The following is a 17,519-nucleotide window of genomic DNA, read 5'->3' on the forward strand; positions in this document are numbered from 1 at the left end:
ACAACAGGCTGCTGGGAACAAGGGGAGTAACCCTAGGGTTTCTACCACCTTCCCAATGTAGCCCTCTCTTCAAACAGCTCATCTCATCTAACCTGAAAGGTCTAGCCCAGACCCTCCTGTCTCCCACTCTCTGCACCAGCCTCATCTGGTCAGCAAGGAGAGCTCCCTGCTTTCACCTTCAAATTCCAGGGGCTCCACCACGTAGAGATCTCTCCAGTCAGGGCCATAAGTTATGTGATTCAGGTACCAGGGGGCAGAGAGCAGGGCACGCAAGCCGGCTCTGGTAATTAGCTCCAGCTCCTTCAAATAATTTACTGGTACCTCTTCTCGCCATACCTGGATGATTGTATCTGGAGGAACCTGTCACAAAAGGTCAAATGGCAGTGATGGCACATAGCTGAGGAGATTTCTGGCCCACATTCTTATGCAAGCAAACCAGGCCAAGGGGTATGTGGCCGCTCTGTTCCCAAGCAGCAAAGTATTTCTCCGTGATTCCTCACTATTGAGTTCCCAGCCCAGTCCAGAAGCCAGGGATTCTATTGGCCCTAGGAGTCCTCCCAGCTGCTTCCTCTTTCAGTCCTCCTACAGCCTCCTTGTCCACAATGAGATAGTAATACTGGCTGTAAGCTAAGGGAGGCAAGCAGTGGGGCCCAGGAGACTTGTCAAGAGCTACCATGTCAAAGAATCCCCAGATGTTTCTGAGGATGAGATAAAGTTCCCATAGAACCCCTCCATTTGGCAAGAGGCTGATCAACAATGAAGAAGGTAGCCCTGCTCCCAGACCTGGAAGACCCTAGTCTATGACTCAGAAAGGAAAATCCAACCCAGCATGCCAGTCTCAGGAATCCTAAGTAACCTAGCAGCAGAAATAACTCATGATCAGTTTGTGCTGAGGGAAGATAGACAGAAGCTCTGACACTCACACCCAGGTCTCAGACTTCTGTGACCTTTCTGGAGGAGAAAATGGAGAGATGGCCCCCGGTGCTCTGAACAGTAAAGCCTAATCTAAACCCCAGGTGGACCAGTCTGTGCAGAGGCAGGAAAGGGCTGAGAGACCAAAAGAAGCACTACAGGTGGCTCCTTCTCTCTATGCCCCTGGCTCACCTTTACTTTATTATCAAACACCTCCTGCCACACCACATAACCTTTGCCATAGGCAGAGACGATGTTCAGCAGTCTGGAGAGTAAAGAAAGGGTCTGGTCAGCTCAAGTAGGTTGTAGGCTGTTGGTGCCAGTAGGGGTTCAGGCTGGCTATGGGCCCATTCCTAATTGGGCAGTGCCTTCCCCAGTTGGGAGCTGACTACTCCAAAGCTGAAAGGATAGAACAAAGTACCCTTTCAGGGGCCCAGAGGGTGGTCAAGCAGGGCCTGGTCCTGGTATGAAAAGAGAGGACCCCATAAGGAGGTAATCCCAAGGGACCTTGCCCACCCTCTTTCCTTCCTCACGTCTGGATGTAGAAGGACTCCAGCTGCTTGAAGTCATTACCAAAGCCTTTCGTCTTCATAAAGGCCTGGATATCTGGGTTGGACCTCCTGAATCCCAAGAGAAAATGGAGATTAATTCTTTCAACAGCCTCAAAAACTTGGCGATTAGTCACCTGGCCTCCCACAACTTCTTTTTTTCACTTGAAAAACTAATCAACTTTGGATCTCAGAGCCTCCAAATATGGCAGGTGTGGCTGAACAAAGCTGTGTGATGGGGGCCATTGACACAGGCTGAGAAAGGAGGAGTTTGGGCCTGAAGAGCTTTAAATTCAAACTCTCAACAAGAACGCATATTAACTTGTCTCGACTACAGCATGTGGGTTTGAGGTCTTGGTTTGGGGCTCTGGCACACTGGATTCTGGCTTCTCTGTTTAACCCCCTACCCACGCATATTTTGCTTTTCCCTTAACATTTATTCTTTATTCCAGATTGGTACAAGTGTTGCTGTTACCTGCTGCACTTGCCTCCCCCAACAACGTTTATATTTTGCTCACATTTCCTCCTGGAATGTTTTCTCCCTCCGCTACCGCTCAAAAAAGCCAACTATTTCCCCAGATCCAGTTCTAGTGCCCACTTCTCAGAGAAGCCCATCAACCTCTCTTGAGCTAAGTAAATCTGAGGGTTTGAACCTTACAGTTTAATACCTAGTGAACAATTACAAAAAAAAAAAAAAAACAACAAACAATTACATATAGTATTCTCAAATTCACCTGTGTCTTCACTCTTCAACCAGACTATTTTAAGTCTTCAAAAGTGGGAATTATTTTTCCCTATCCTGGATTTTCCCAGGACAATTCTGTGCCCATATCTGGTTCTTCCATATGTATCTCAAGGACATGACAGGAGGAAGGGATAGTTACATATTCACAACCTTACCAAAATCAGGTAGGGCCTCAATACAGGGGTAAGAGGAAAGACCTAAGACTTGAGCCATCTGGACTGAGACTATTCTCAGACGTTAGCCCCTGAGGAGTACCTGAGATAGGTAGCCTCTCAGGAGCTAACCTCTATTCTGAGTGAGCAATTCCACACAGGAAGCAATGGGAAAACCAAAGGGGATCATACCAGCAGGTGAAATCAACCTCATCTCCTCCAAGGTGAAGATAAAAATCTGGGAAGACAGAGCTGACCTCCAAGAAAAATGTGCTCATGAATTCATAGGTAGTATTGAGAATGGGATTCACTGGTCCGAAGGTGCCAGAGGGACGAGACCCAGAGTAGCAAGGAGTCAATAATCCAGGGAAACCTAAGCCGACAAAGAACCCCACATAAGTGTCACAAATACATAGAACCCCCCCCCCCCACAGTCATATACTTAAGGACATTAAGTTGCACAAAGTAAGATATTGTGCTCATAAAAACTGCAATGCACATAAGTAGGAACATCAAGCACTCATATACACTGGTGACCATGAACTTTTAGTCACAGTCAAAGAAATAAAAATATATTCACTATCATGAGTCTGGGTTACAGCCAGACTGCGATCAACATACACACTCTTGCCTTGACATATTGCTTCCAGCAGGGGTCACCCTTGCTCCCAAAGGCTGCTCTCCTACTGCCTTTAGGCAGGAAAGCAGAGAGCCTGATGCTGCTGCCAAACTGACAAAATCTTTCTTCCGCTCTAGGGCACAAACTGCAAGAGCATCATTAAGACAAAGGCATCTGAGAAGAATCTGCCCAGAGGTTAATACTAAGAAGTGGACTCCTTTGTCCAAAATAAATTCTGCCTATCTAAGTTCCCAGGTGTAAGTTATTGATGGAAACCATTCTTCCAGGGACCAAGGCCAGGCACACCACATCCAAGAGTCAATGCCCTGAAGCCCACTGAGGGGGACCAGTAGGCTCCCTCTATCCGACATTATTCTTACCTGGTCCCCAGGACAGAGTGTGGCCAGGAGTGTCAAACTCTGCCAACACACGGATACCCCGAAGCCGTGCATATTCAATCACTTCTTTCACATCTTGTGCTGTGTAGACATGGGTGACAGGATTGTAGGACCCCTGAAAGGCAAGAGACGCCCATAACAATCTCACTTCCTGAAGGCTAGCAGAGTAGAAGACACTCAAAATGCCTCCAGGACTCCCTGGATATCAGAAAATCTACCTACAGGTTTTTGTTGTTGTTGTTGTTGTTGTTTTAATGTTTATTTATTTCGGAGACAGAGAGAGACAGAGCATAAGCGGGGGAGGGGCAGAGAGAGAGGGAGACACAAAATCCGAACCAAGCGCCAGGCTCTGAGCTGTCAGCACAGAGCCCGACGCGGAGCTTGAACTCACAGACCACGAGATCACAACCTGAGCCGAAGTCGGACGCTCAACTGACTGAGCCACCCGGGCGCCCCAACCTACACAGCTCTTTGGTATCAGGGACTATCTCCAAGGACCTTTGTCAGAATTTCCCATAAAGCTATCACATCTATTGCTTTATCTGAGTGTCAAAATGCCAGTGAGACAACAAGGTAGGTAACAGGATATAAACAAACAAACACCAGGAGAGATTATCTCCTAGTTGTCACAGTGAAAATTAATGCAAAGTTTGACTCAAACTTAGGTCTCCTGATTCCAAATCCAGTGCCCTTCCTCTAAGTCAGTATGTCTCTAAAACTGGCTGGTTAGGATGACAGCCAGTGTCCTTGCCAGCAGGGCCATAGCCAGGCTCAGACATCAGCTCATAAACTTGGTCTTGGAGAAATTGAGACATACCTTTCTGGTGAGCTCTGGAAAAGTGAAGCTCTCATATGGGAAGGAAGAGTCATCGACCAGATGCCAGTGGAACACGTTGAATTTATTGTATGCCATGACGTCCTGTAGACCAGAGCACATGCTATGAGCCCACCACAGCTTCTCCACTTTCCCAAGGTAGACATACAGGCAGGCTGCTCCACATACCTCAATAGGCCCAGCCTGCCCCAGCTTCTTAATAAGTGTTCATAGGGTCTATCTATCAAATCTTCCGACCAGGGAGTGCCTGCCATAGAGGGAAGACCTAGCATATTCCTTCTTCTGCCAAGGCACATCCAAGGATGGCTGACAGAGGCAGCGCCTCCTCTTTTTGAGATGAATTTTAGCCACACCGAAAGGATGGCTTAAACTATGTGGTACACTGGTCTTCCAAAAGCACCACAATACCTTGAAGACTAATACTTCTCCCTGCCATTTGTTTTAGGTTGTCTGATTAACGTTTATCCAAACTGTGAAGTCTATTGTTGAATTTAGTAATCTCATAGCCTATAAACCTCAGAGCCAAGACTGACAGATGTGTCTACTGCTTTGATTCCATCAGAGGAGCAAAGGAAAAGGTAGACACATGAGTTGGATCAGCAACTGTGAGATAAGACTGCTCGTGAAACTCAAAATAGGAACATCGCCAGCTATGGCTTTTGAGGATCTTTCCTATGACTTTGTCCTAAGCTAAACTGCTATGTCAAAAAAACCAATTCCCCAAATCACCTTCTGCATTCCTGGAGATAACCTGGACATTGGTTGGTCCAGAGTAGCCAGTGGGATAGATTTAAAGCCCTCTTCTTTTTTTTTAAAGAGCGGATCATCTTTTCCATTTTCTGAGGAGCTCCTAAAGTTACATACATTCACCCTGTAACTCTTTAGGAATATGGCAACTGGCCTATCCCTGCCCCAACACCCCAGAACACTAAGGGCAAAGATGGCCTTAAGGCCTGGGTACCAGAGTGTCCAGGATGCTAGTCAGTGGCAGGTAATGGCGAGACGTATCCAACAACAAGCCCCGGTGAGAGAAGCGGGGGAAGTCTTCAATCTCAGTCTTGTTGATAAAGAACTGTGTGGATCAAACATTGAAGCAGTCAGGATTCAAAGGGAACTCACCATGGGAATGGAGGGGGGATGAGGAAAAGTCTCCTAATCTTTCAAAAGCCAATTTATGACTGTTCTGTAGAGTAACTATCTCTCCAAATGCCCCACATCTCTACCTCAATGACCACCAGGAGGCACCTGTCAGAGAGTAACAGTCCCACACTAGCCAGATATAGCTGTCCCACACACCACTCAGCCTACAAATTCTGGATTTTCACTTTCATCTGTTTCCTTTTTTTTTTTTAAGTTTATTTATTTATTTTGAGAGAGAGAGAGAGAGAGAGAGTGAGAGCGAGCATGCGCACACATTTGCGTGAGCAAGGGAGGGGCAGAGAGAAAGAGAGGAAGAAACAGAATCCCAAGCAGCCTCTGCACTTCAGCGTGGAGCCCCATGCAGAGCTCGATCTCACAAACCGTGAGATCATGCCCTGAGCTGAAATCAAGAGTTGGACACTTAACCGAATGAGCCTCCGAGGCGCCCCTGTTTATTTTCTTTAAAGCAGTGTGGTCTCAAGGTCATTACTCAGGGGAACTGAATTACAGTGATTCCAAACAGGCCAAATCTACCAAACCAGTTTCTACCCACACCTCCTTCTAACTCTTGCTGGGGCCATCTTGAGCCACCAGGACTCTGTGTAAGGCAATAAGTTATTCTCTGGACTCTCAACATTGAGAGACAACTCCAGAGATTTAAAAGGAGCCTCTTTGGAGGGCCCCCACTTACCGTGCCCTCGGGAGATCTCCAAATTAGCTGGCTAAAAGTCTCCAGACCTATGGGGAAGTAGAGAGGCAGGGTAAAGGCTTAGAGAGGTGGGGAAAAAGATGCACCCATTTGGAAGGTTCCCAATGTGGCAGAGGAGAATGCCTGGGCACACAATAAAAGCAGATGTAGTACGGGCTTAATGAGTCTCCACACGGATGCAAAGGGGATACTAGGAAGCCGGTAGCTATTTTTACTCTGTATTTTATTTTAGGAGGTAGCAGTGTAAGAGTAGCAGATTAGTACCCCTCCTTGAACACACCCTCAAAACCCACAGACCTCTTATCCATAATTTCCAAGCCTTGAACTCACAAGAGTATTAAGAGAGGCCAAGATGTGTGTTTGTGTGGAGAGGTGCAGGGACAAGCCAGTTCACACATTTAAGGCTTTCCATAATTAATACTGATCAGGAGCTAAGGAAACAGAGAAAAAAGGGTCCTCAATCTACTGCCCCTTCTATTATCCCAGATTGAATTGTGGAAAAGTGATCATAAGCTTAAGTTTCCAAGGAGCCTGGGTCCACGGCTGGACCTAGAAGACAAAGAATCATCCACCTTTCCTCTTCAGAGCTTGAGAAGGGAACCAGCTATAAGGAGAGAGCTGAAGTATGGTAGGCAGCAAATGCCCCAGTCCAGTGGACACAAACTCCTAGATTCTGGTAAGGCCTAAGGGCGGGCATGCTGAGTCCAGAGCATTGTATGGATTCAACAGCTAAAGCCCCTCTTCTGAAAACCTAGCAGAGGCCCTGTGAAGGGATTTCCAGAGTCTCAAAATTTCAGAATGAAAGAATCTGAAACCTTGACAGTCACTCAGCATCTGCTTCAAGGCAGACTGCTTCTATACCGTTTTGGCTTCTTTCTACACTGACTATGACACCCAAAATTCTGGAGTCCCAGATTTTCCCTTATCTCAACCTGACTAATCATTAGCCCCTGCATGAAAGGTGTAAGAGAGCAGAAAGGGGAATCAGCATGCTGTTTCTCCAAAACACAGGAGAGGGAAGAGGAGGGGTAAGTGAACAAAGACAAACCAAAACAAGGTTTGAAATTCTGTTTAGAATTTCCCTACTCATTCACCAGCAGAAGTTTTACAAAAGTAGTAGAGGTATCTGGCTAAGTCTATATCTAAGGACCAAATACCTTTTCAGTAAACCAAGAGGAAGGGCACAGGCCCATCACCTGTTAGCTAAGAAAGTCTTCATTTCTCCTGAAATAATCTAGTTCTGCATGTTTTACTACTATTTACTTCTTTTTTGACATTTATCTATTTCTTGTGATATGGTTGTCCTTTACAATGCATCTTTCTAATAATGTGTGTTTAGTGACAGCCGAACAGGCAGTGTTGTGGTGGGGTTCCCAAGCAGCCTGTCCCCTGCGGCACCGAGCATCAGCCTGCTGGGCCTCTCACTGCTGCCCCAGAGCACCTGCCCAGGAGGGCCACTGCTGCCGCTGCACAGGCTGACACCCATCAATTTCTTGGGACAGCTGTAAGGAGAACACTCCCTTCAGGGAGACCGGGAAACACTCCAACTGATCTCCATAAAGAAAGCTTCCTAAAGTGGGGGTATGTGCCGGACCCTCAGCCCTATTCTCCCAACCCACTGATGCCAACCTTCCCACATCACCCCTTTCTCCCCATCCCAGCATCAGCTCCCATGTTACCTCGGAGAGCTCCCCAGACAGTCTCAGAGAGGAGGAAACAATGATCATCATTTATGACCAGGGTGTCTGAAATGACAGAAATGACTCCATTGGTTAAGGATTCTACTCTCAGATTACAGATCACATGTTCTGTGTAAATCCTTCGATTAAAAAACAGCAGAAAGATCACATTTTTTTTCCATTCAAAGAGGAGACATCCCCAGAGGAGAGCATCTGCAGGTCAGCTAGGCCTTGGACTAGAGTGAGAGGGAGGTCACCCAGCAGCTCTGCAGGCCTTAAAAGATAATGCATGATGAGGGTCTAGCTAGAGCAGAAAAACACCACCTGCCTTGTGGTTCAGTTTCCTCCCCCTCCAGAAACACGAGTTTCCACCAGCCCTTAGCTGAGAGTATGAAGGGGACAGGGATGCTTGGAGGCATGTGTCCAGGTTACAGTGTTCCCAAAGCCTTTGTAATCACCCTCCTCTCCCTTCGTCTTCAGGTTTCATTCAGCTACTTCATCCAAGAATGAGAGGAGGAAGCCAAGACTAGAACGTTCACTTTGAAGACTGAGAAGTTCCCAACTGCTGCTGCTCAGGGGCACGGAGGCATCACAGTGCTAATGATTTGGCTTTATTTCAATCATTATGTCCAAAAACTCTAGTCATGCCCAAAAACTCCTTCTCTCTTAAAGAAAATCAGCAAATTCCTAAAATGGCATTGGAATTATATGCAGTTCAGAAGACAAGTGTCCTGTGGGACTCGGTGAAAAGCCAATGTGACATTCCACAGTCAACCTTCAGACACTGGTTAGAGTTCACACAAAAGATTCACCTCTGTGTCTCTCAGCACTTGGTGACCTTGGGTCTCCACAGTCATGGAGGGCTCTAGCATCAGGAGCTTAGGCCAGGCCAACCAGAGTTATATCTCCAGACAAGTGCTTGCTCTTCTAGAACAGGGAACAGGGTGGCACTTACAATTTTCCACCGACTCCAAAGAAGGAAGCTGGTCACATCCAGGAAGGACCACAAGGATAACCAATGAATTCTTCTCCGGTGTATGCTGTTTTCCTGCAAGGACAGGGTAAACTCAACATGGCTGACCTGTCACCAGAAGCTAACAGGCAAAACCAAGGTCTCATAGGAAGGTCCCTAACTCTAGTCCCTTCTGCTCACATGCATGTGGGGAGAGGCAAGGGAGGAGGACAGGGCATTTACCCTTGCCATAGGCACTGCCTCATCACTTGTTCAATTTTTTCATTTTCGTTGTGCTGCCCTCTCTCCCATAACCCGCCCTGACCCATGTATCAAAGATCTGGCAGCAGCTCTTTGTAGCCAGGGCTCTCTATTTCTAGTTTGGGTACAGTAAGCACATGATTCCAACACCACAACAACTGCTTCTCAACTAGAGACAGCTCGAGAGCACTTCTACCCAAAGTGTGGTCTGCAGATTAGCTGCTGACTTGCAAACTGTGCTACTGGTTGAAAGGAAAGATACTGATAGACAGAAAGCTTATACAATGCTGGAATGTAAATCAATTATGTCAGAATAAACACACTGTTCAGTTCTAACATTTTTTCATTACACATTTGTTTTGATGAAGGGAATAGTTTTACATTCTGGTGTACCGCCCCTCTCACTGCAGACTGTCACTTGAAGTAGCACCGTTCTTGAGGGCTCCAGGTGAAGGGTTTCCCATTTTGTAAAAGCCCAGGAGCTGATGCAAGCACACGAAGCAGATGACAGAAGGATCTCCTATGCAAAGGAGGCCTGAGATAATCTAGCTGGTGCCCCAGCAAAGGGACATGGTCACCATCCCAACCTGCTTCCTTCCCTCTCCCAAACAGGTTCTCTGTCTGAGGCAGACTTCTGTCTAGCAGTGGGAAGCCATCCAGTATGAGCCAACATTGAGCATAGTTCTACAGATGCCACCCCTCCCCACCGAAAAAAATAAAAGAGCCAAAGCCAAGATACTAACGTGCTGTCTCTCCCCCTCCTCCTAAGGATTCTTCCTTGTGACCTTTGAGGTGGTTCTGATTGTACAGCTCCAAGCCTGAACCCGAATGTACTCCCCCTTTCTATTCTTTTCTGGGGCCACATACATCCACACTGGTACCACCACAACCATGACTTCCTATGGAACCACAAAGTCAGGGATAGGATAGTCTGGAAAAAGGCAGGGTGAGAATTCAGAACCAGACTGGATCCCTTATAGTATCCATCTCTAGGCACAAGGAATCCAAGAGCCTTGAGCCATTTCAAGGAAGCTTTCAAGGAGCTCTAACTGCTTGAGCACTACCACATGACCGCATCCCAGCTCGCAGATTTGCCAAGAAGCAAGCCAATAAGGAGCCCATTCCTACCACCATAAGCAAATGCATTCTTTCCCCTCCCTGTAAATAACCTGTATCCCACACTAATACCTGCCTAAATCCTGCAGGGAGAAGGAAATGTGAGGCTACTCTGGGCCAGGCCAACTCACAACTCTATTCTAAACCCTGAAAACTCACCCCCAGCAAGACAGGACGACCAGACTGCCAGGGCAGAAACTACCTTCAAAGCAGAATCTGTAGGGCCCTCCCAAGCTCCCCAGGCAGAGAAGCCATCTCTACAAACCCCAAAGACCAAGGAGGACTTAACTGAGAGGGAGGAGTGAAAAAAACTACAAAAGAATATTCTTCCTTAAACTATGCCCTCATCCCTCTCTTCCTCACCCCCACTCCAATCCCACACATCACAGTGCCCCAGTATCATCGTGTGGAGGAGGGATCATCTGCGTATCTATCCAAAAGAGGGCAAAAGTCCTGGGCTTTAAGTGTTAATTCCGTGGACTTCAGGCTACCAAGTTGAGGAGAAATTAAAACTACCCGTGTACAACTGCCACGGTCACTGTCCTAATGACACAAGAGGCTGTACAAATACTAGGTTTATCTGAACAATTGCTTGGAATGTAAGAAAACATCTAGCTTCTGTTTTGTTGTTAGTGTATTTTTATTTTTCTAAAACACACCTGCAGGCCATCCTCTAAATCCATAGTCCCTTTGGGGGAGGGTGGTAGACTCCTTACAAGATCTGATGAAAATGAAAATGAAAGGATTTTTTCCCCTAGAACAATGCCCCTAACTAAGGGCTTATCCCTCCACCCCCTGCCACTAATCTTATGGTGAAGATTCCCTATCCTAAATGCTCTCAGTGACTCACTTGGGTTTGGGCTGATAAAGGAGATACAGAATCATGGCTGCTATTTAAACAAGTTATGAGGGGGAAGGTCTGGAGGCAGTGGTAATGTGAGAACTGGCAAAACAGGAGGGACACTGGGTCACTTAAAAGGATATAAACAGTGTATCATCATTGTGGTTTTCCGCCTCCAAGTTGCTACCCTGAAGCAAGCAGGAAATAGGCAAGGGACAGGCCAGCTGCTTCTACATGCACCCACATGCTCTGCACTGGGAAGAACTGAGGTGTAGGAAGCATGGCCCGGCACACTCAACAATGAGCCTGGCTGGGACAACAGGAAATTCTGAAGTCTCAAGTGCTCAGGAAGAAGCATGGCCAACAGAGCACTGAGCAGGGAGATCAGAAAAGGTTGGTTTTGTTTTGGTTCAGCTGCTGCTAAGCTGAGTGAATCTCAGGACTATTTTCTCCCCTGTAAACAATGGCAAGGTAGGACCAGATTCCGGCTATTCCTCTGAAGAGTTAGTACTTTGTGACTCCACACACAGATAATATGCTCCAGAGTCCCATTCTGTGGCCAGTACATCCTATCTCCACGGCTCCCTCATCCCCCTGCTTTCATGTACACCTGCTCTTTTCTTCTGGTTCACTGAACAGTTTGCATTTTTCTAAATTTAAGAAGATAAAAAAAATTCAAATAGTACAGAAGTATTTACAACAAAAAATTAGTTACCTTTAGCACCTCTCCCCTTTTAGCATAATTTAGCCTATTCCTCACAGACAGGTCAGATCTGGACGTGGAACTCTGAGACCCTTTTTCTACGCACTGTTGAACCTTCTCCAGAGGCCAGTACCATAACCCTTCCATTACTCTACTGTTCTCAGTCCTCTCCCATCTTCTCTTCAGTCTGGGTGTGCTGATCTCTCACTTCAAACACAATATAGCCAATTCTCCTAACAACCTATCATTTTATTCTACTGCATGCAGTGAGCAAAACCCTCAACTCTGGATCAATCTCACATCCGCCTTCTGTGCACCGACCCTGGCTACTGCATCCTGCTGGAGGGAAGAGAGAAAATCATGTAATGATAGGATTTGGTCACTATAAAATCATGGTCTGTCAACTTGGCTGGGCCCTTGATGCTGCCCTGAAAATCTCCCATCTCTACCACTCCTTTCTTCTATTCTCTTCAACAGCTATTTCAAACTTGAGCCACTTTCTTCAAGCCTGTAACTTGATCACCACTGGCTTTACTCTCAGTAGACAATCAGAAGAGAACTCCCATCCATCTCTACCTTCCCCTCTCCTTCCTGACAAAAACAGCTGTAACACATGTCTGGTCTTTACCTTCTCCTACCTGGGTGGAAGGGGTTTTCTTTCACCTGTGCTCTGGATCTCTCCTGAGGCTCCTCTTGTATAAATGCTTTCCCCTTTCCCCTAAATCTTCAAGTTATTTCTTTCTACTGATTCTTTCCCATCAGCATTCAAATATTTGCAAGTCTTCCTGATTTCAACTCCATGTTATCTCCAACAGGTTCTTTCTCTTGCCTACTGTTCCCAAAGAAACTCTAAAGGAAATGTAGCCTGAGCAGTTAGGTGCTGAACTTCAAAGCCAGACAGATGTGGGTTCAAATCTTAGTTCTAACACTTTCTAGCTATGAGATCCTGAGCCAGTTATTTTCCCTCTCTGTGCTGCAGCTTCCTCATCTGAAAAATAGGGATCATGATTAGCACCTACCTTACTGAGTTGTTGGGAAGATTAAATGAGTCAATACATGTAAAGGGCTTAGTCAGTGCCCGCACATAAGTGATCACAGAGTTGGCCATGCTTAGTCCTCTCTTGGTAGCCACTTCTGACATCCTATCTACTCCTTAGTCCACTATAATATGGCTTCCTTTTCTACCACTCCTCTGAAAATGCCTTCACCAAGGGTCTGTGGTTCAGTAACTAAATTCAAGGGATCTTTTTCAGTTTATTCATTCATTCATTCAACAGTTATTTACTGAGTGCTTACTATGTGCCAGGCTGTTCTAAGTGCTGGGGACACAGCAATGATCAAAACAGACAAAAATCCCTGCTGTCACACAGGTAATATTCTGGTGGCCGCTCACTTCTTCTAGGACCTTTTGGCAGCATCAGACACCCCTGATGTTCTTTAAACTAAACTCCGTAGCTTAGAGGACAAAGCTCTCTTTGAATATGCTTCCTCACTCTTCCCTTCCTTTGCCAGCCCCTACATGCTAGTGTTCCCAGGGGTTTCCAGGCTTCCGGACTTCTCTTTTTCTCTTCACTTACACTCTCCTTGGGCAATGTCACCCACCCCACAGTAGGTTGATGATTCTCAAATCTACCTTTCCGTGCTAACTCTTCTTCTGGGACTCGGCCCACAGGCCTACACTCAAATGGCTTAGAAGCCCTTCAAATCTTAAATACGAAATTGAACTAACTCTTCATTCCTTTTCCTGGATGATCTTCTCTCTGTTTGATAACAGTATCATCTATTGATTTATCCTGACAGAAACCTCCTCCTTCTCCCATCTTTCTGTGTACATTAAAAACTCATTCACCCCATATTTATCGACTGTATACCATGTGTCAAACACTGTGCTAAGCACTGAGATTACAGCACTGAAAAAGAAAGACCCAATTAAGTCTTATAACTACAAAATCCTTATTATCTCAAAATCATGACCACCTTCCCACCTCCACTGGGTCAATGCCTTAATTCAGCCTCTCATAAATTCTCCCCTGAAAGACTACAAAACCTCTCCATTGCCTTCCCTGCATATATACCCATTTCAATCTACTATCCTCTGTGATCTTTTAAAATGAAGATCTCTGCTTGGATCCCGTGCAGGGAGTCCCACAGTAACACAAAGAACTCTTTACAGAATCCTGAAATGCCACATTTTCTCCATACCTTTCTTTGCACATATTGCTTCCGCCAAGTGAAGCAAACTGCATTGCCTCCTCATCTCACCTAATTATGAAACAGCTCTGGTTTCCTTTTATAAAACTTTTCTATCATTCCCCCACCCTTTCCTAAGAGACTTTCCTATGAGATCATGAAGCAATGTATACATACATTTTCAACACTTATTTTAATATATGCTGTTTATTTGTCTATCTCCTCACCGAGGCTGTAAGTTCCTCAACAGCAGGGACCAATCTCAGTGCCTTTGTATTTCCAGTGCCTGACACACGGTAGTCATTCAATAAATGTTTGCTGAAAAAATGAATGATGCTAGAATTAAAAAATGCACATTTAATGCTATGTATGCATAATGCTTGTGCTACATGATAATCAGGCATAAATGGCAAATAGTTAATGGCGAGATTACTTCTATAGACCCAAACCTAGTATTTGTGAAGTCCTGGAATTAGGGTGGGGAATGGTAAGAAGACACCCAGGCATACAGAAAGTGTCTTTTCGGACACTACTTTGAAGACCCTTGGTCCATTAATCCAAAGATTCAGGTCTTTTTACTACGCTGGAAGGGGGAGCTCATTCCTGAATTAGGGTACCCAGAAACTATGTCTTTACTTCAGTGCCCAATAGCTTCTCCCTGCACCAACCTGCTCCTCCCTGAATCAAAACATTTCTATCATATCAGTGAGTTTAATTCACAGAATTTTAGCAGCATAAAGAAAACATTCATTTTGGTTATAAAGTGGCATTTGGTTTGGCTTCTGGAGTGGAAACTAGGAAAGTCAACCCAGCTTTTGGCACCCTCCTACTCTTTCAGGTGTACCGTGCCCCCCCCCCCTTGTGTCCTGGTACTCTCCTAGGCTGGTGCCAGTGTCGGTTCTCCAAGCCTATATTATTCCCCTTCCCCTTCCACCTTTATATACGTCACATCCAGGCCTTCTCTCCCCATATTCAGGCTAATGAAAATCCTAGAAATCTTTCATTTCCCACTCATTTCTTCATTCCAACCAGAATATATTGAGCTTTTTTTTCTACATCAGGAACCATGCTAGGTGCTGGGGCAGTTAAAAATAAAAACAAGCCCTAGTCCCTGCCCTTGAGGAGCTCAGAGTCTAGCAGGAGACAAATAACAAACAACAATTATAAAACAGTGTGATAGGGCTAGGGTAGATATTACAGCTACCTCCACAAAGGAAGGGATGCTTCACTTTAGAGAGGACCTCTGAGCAGAACCTTGAACACTGAAGTGGTGTTTGCCAGGCTACCAAGAGAAGAAAAGGTACTCTAAGGTTGGGAAGTAGCCAATGCAAAAGTACATTGTTGTGGATAGGGGAAGAGGCAAGGCCACCCCTATCAAACTTCTTATCCAAGTAGGAGTCTGAGAACCCAACTGCCCCGAGCCTAGAGCCTCTCCATAGTGCTGCTAAATTCAGTCTGGACCATAGTGCCTCCTCCCACAAGTCCCAAGACTTTTCACCCTTTAGAGACTACTAATACCTAATCAGAAGTGCAATCTACCTAGCCCAAAAACAAATCCTGAATGTTCTCCCTTCCACCTTCTTTTGTAAATGTTGTAGTTAAAAGTTTCCATTTTTCCTCTACTTTTAAAACTTCATCTGTTCCCCTCTCTCCTCACCCCTTGCCCACAAGAGAGCAATTCCCTGTAATTCTAGATCCCAAAAGTTAACTTGGGTTAACATTTTGCACAGTCTTTCAATTTTTTTCCTAAATATATAGATTACTTTTGAAACAAAAATGAGATCTTAAACATATTAGTTTGTAACTTTTTTCCACTTACCACAATAATTTGTAGATCTTTTAATGTCAATATACATAGATCTACAATCTTTACTTCTAAATGCTGAATAAAATTCCATTTTTGAAATATACTTTAAAAAGTTCAAAGTCCTAACTTGTCTTTGTGGACATGATAGAATGCTTCTAAGTTTTTGATCTTATAAGCAATGTTCTAGTAAATATTCTCTCTCTCTCTCTCTCTCTCTCACACACACACACACACACACACACACACACACAATTCTTTTCTTTAAGTTTATTTATTTTGTGTGTGTGAGAGAGAGAGAAGAGAGAAAGAGTGCACGTGCATGCCAGGGAGGGGCAGAAAGAGAGGAGAGGGAGAGAGAGTGAATCCCAAGCAGTCTCCACAATGTCAGCATGGAGCCCAAAGCGGGGCTCAAACTCATGAACCATGAGATTATGACCTGAGCCGAAATCAAGAGTTGGATGCTTAACCAACTGAGCCACCCAGGCACCCCACATATATATATTCTTTTTTAAAGCACCTGTTGAGGGATTTCTGCAGGAAAATTCCTAAAGGTAGAAATGCGAGGCCAAAGATATGAAAAATTTCAGTTAATGACACTGCCAAATTACTCTTCCAAATTATTGTACTGATTTACATCTGAATCAACATACACGGGCCCATCTCTTCACATCCTTCCAAAACTAGACTGTCTCAATTCCTTTTTATCTGTGCCAGCTTGATAAAAAAAAAAAAAAAAAAAAAAAAAAAAAAAATATATATATATATATATATTTTTTTTTTTTTTGTTCATATTTTTATTTTTTTTTTTAGGTTTATTTATCTTGAGAGACAGAATGTGCAAGTGAGCAGGGGAGGGTCACAGAGAGAGAGAAAATGCCAAGCAGGCTCCGTGCTGCCAGTACAGAGCCCGACTCAAACTCACAAACTGTGAGATCACGACCTGAGCTGAAATCAAGAGTCAGACACTAGGGGCCCCTGGGTGGCTCATTCGGGCTCTTGACTTCAGCTCGGGTCATAATCTCAGTTCGTGGGTTTGAGCCCCACATCAGGCTCTGTGCTAACAGCACAGAGCCTGCTTGGGACTCTCTCTCTCTGCCCCTCTTCTGCTCATGTGCTCTGTTTCTCTCTGAAAATAAACAAATTTACAAAAAGTTTTTTAAAAAGTCAGACACTTAACCGACTGAGCCACCCAGGCATCCCTCAACTGTATTCTAAATATAATGACTGAATTTGAGAATCACTTAGCATTTACTGGCCATATATTTTGCACTTAAAAAAATTTTTTTTATTGATTTATAGAGCTCCTTTTAGAGTTTAACCTTGTCTTTTAAGGTTGCAAGCGTTTCCCCCATTTGGTCCTTTATTTTTTTAACCTTATGGCTCTCTTGGTTTGATTTTTATGTAGTCGAATCTGCTTGTCTTTCACTTTATGTAGTCAAATCTGTTTGTCTTTTCCTTTATATGTTTGCTTAAAAAGGCTTCCTCTGCCTCTGGGGCCATATGAACATTCTTTTAATATTCTTCTAATAATTTTATGGCATAGCCTTTATCTTTAGATCTTTAATCCACCTGGAATTTACTTTTGTGTTTGATATGAGGTATAGGTTTAAATTTATGTTTTCCAAATGGATAACCAATCATCCACAAATATTTATTGACTAAACATCTTTTCACTTTTGATTAGAAATGTTTCCTTTACCATATATTAAATTCTCCCAGGCATATGAACTCTTGCTGGTCTCTGGAGCTTATTTTCATGGCAATCCAACAGGAGGATCTATGATGTCATAGTGCTATCATCTTTTGTCATTCTGCCCAGTATATAGACACCTCTGCTCATTTCTGTTCTGGACCCACACTCCCATTCCTATAAATGTTGTTTCCTCTCCTCCACCAAGCCACCTGGACTACA

General features: G+C 44.7%; 1 protein-coding gene across 3 annotated transcripts in view; it reads right to left on the bottom strand.

Moving 5' to 3' along the window:
* The window catches only part of HEXA (hexosaminidase subunit alpha), a 36,738-nt gene that overhangs the window by 11,449 nt on the left and 7,770 nt on the right, over positions 1–17,519 (bottom strand). The window contains exons 2-11 of one of the 3 annotated variants that reach the window (XM_049611871.1): positions 8,693–8,785; positions 7,738–7,803; positions 6,041–6,087; positions 5,171–5,281; positions 4,192–4,293; positions 3,357–3,489; positions 2,550–2,730; positions 1,446–1,532; positions 1,105–1,177; positions 177–360 (exon numbers count right to left, since the gene is read on the bottom strand). In XM_049611871.1, coding sequence (XP_049467828.1) covers positions 177–360; positions 1,105–1,177; positions 1,446–1,532; positions 2,550–2,730; positions 3,357–3,489; positions 4,192–4,293; positions 5,171–5,281; positions 6,041–6,087; positions 7,738–7,803; positions 8,693–8,785 — 1,077 coding nt within the window. Of the gene's footprint in view, positions 1–176; positions 361–1,104; positions 1,178–1,445; positions 1,533–2,549; positions 2,731–3,356; positions 3,490–4,191; positions 4,294–5,170; positions 5,282–6,040; positions 6,088–7,737; positions 7,804–8,692; positions 8,786–14,027; positions 14,119–17,519 lie in introns of all 3 variants that reach the window. The other 2 variants (XM_049611872.1, XM_049611873.1) reach the window with 2 other exon arrangements.

This window comes from Panthera uncia (assembly GCF_023721935.1).
Source record: "Panthera uncia isolate 11264 chromosome B3 unlocalized genomic scaffold, Puncia_PCG_1.0 HiC_scaffold_1, whole genome shotgun sequence".
NCBI classification, from domain to species: domain Eukaryota; kingdom Metazoa; phylum Chordata; class Mammalia; order Carnivora; family Felidae; genus Panthera; species Panthera uncia.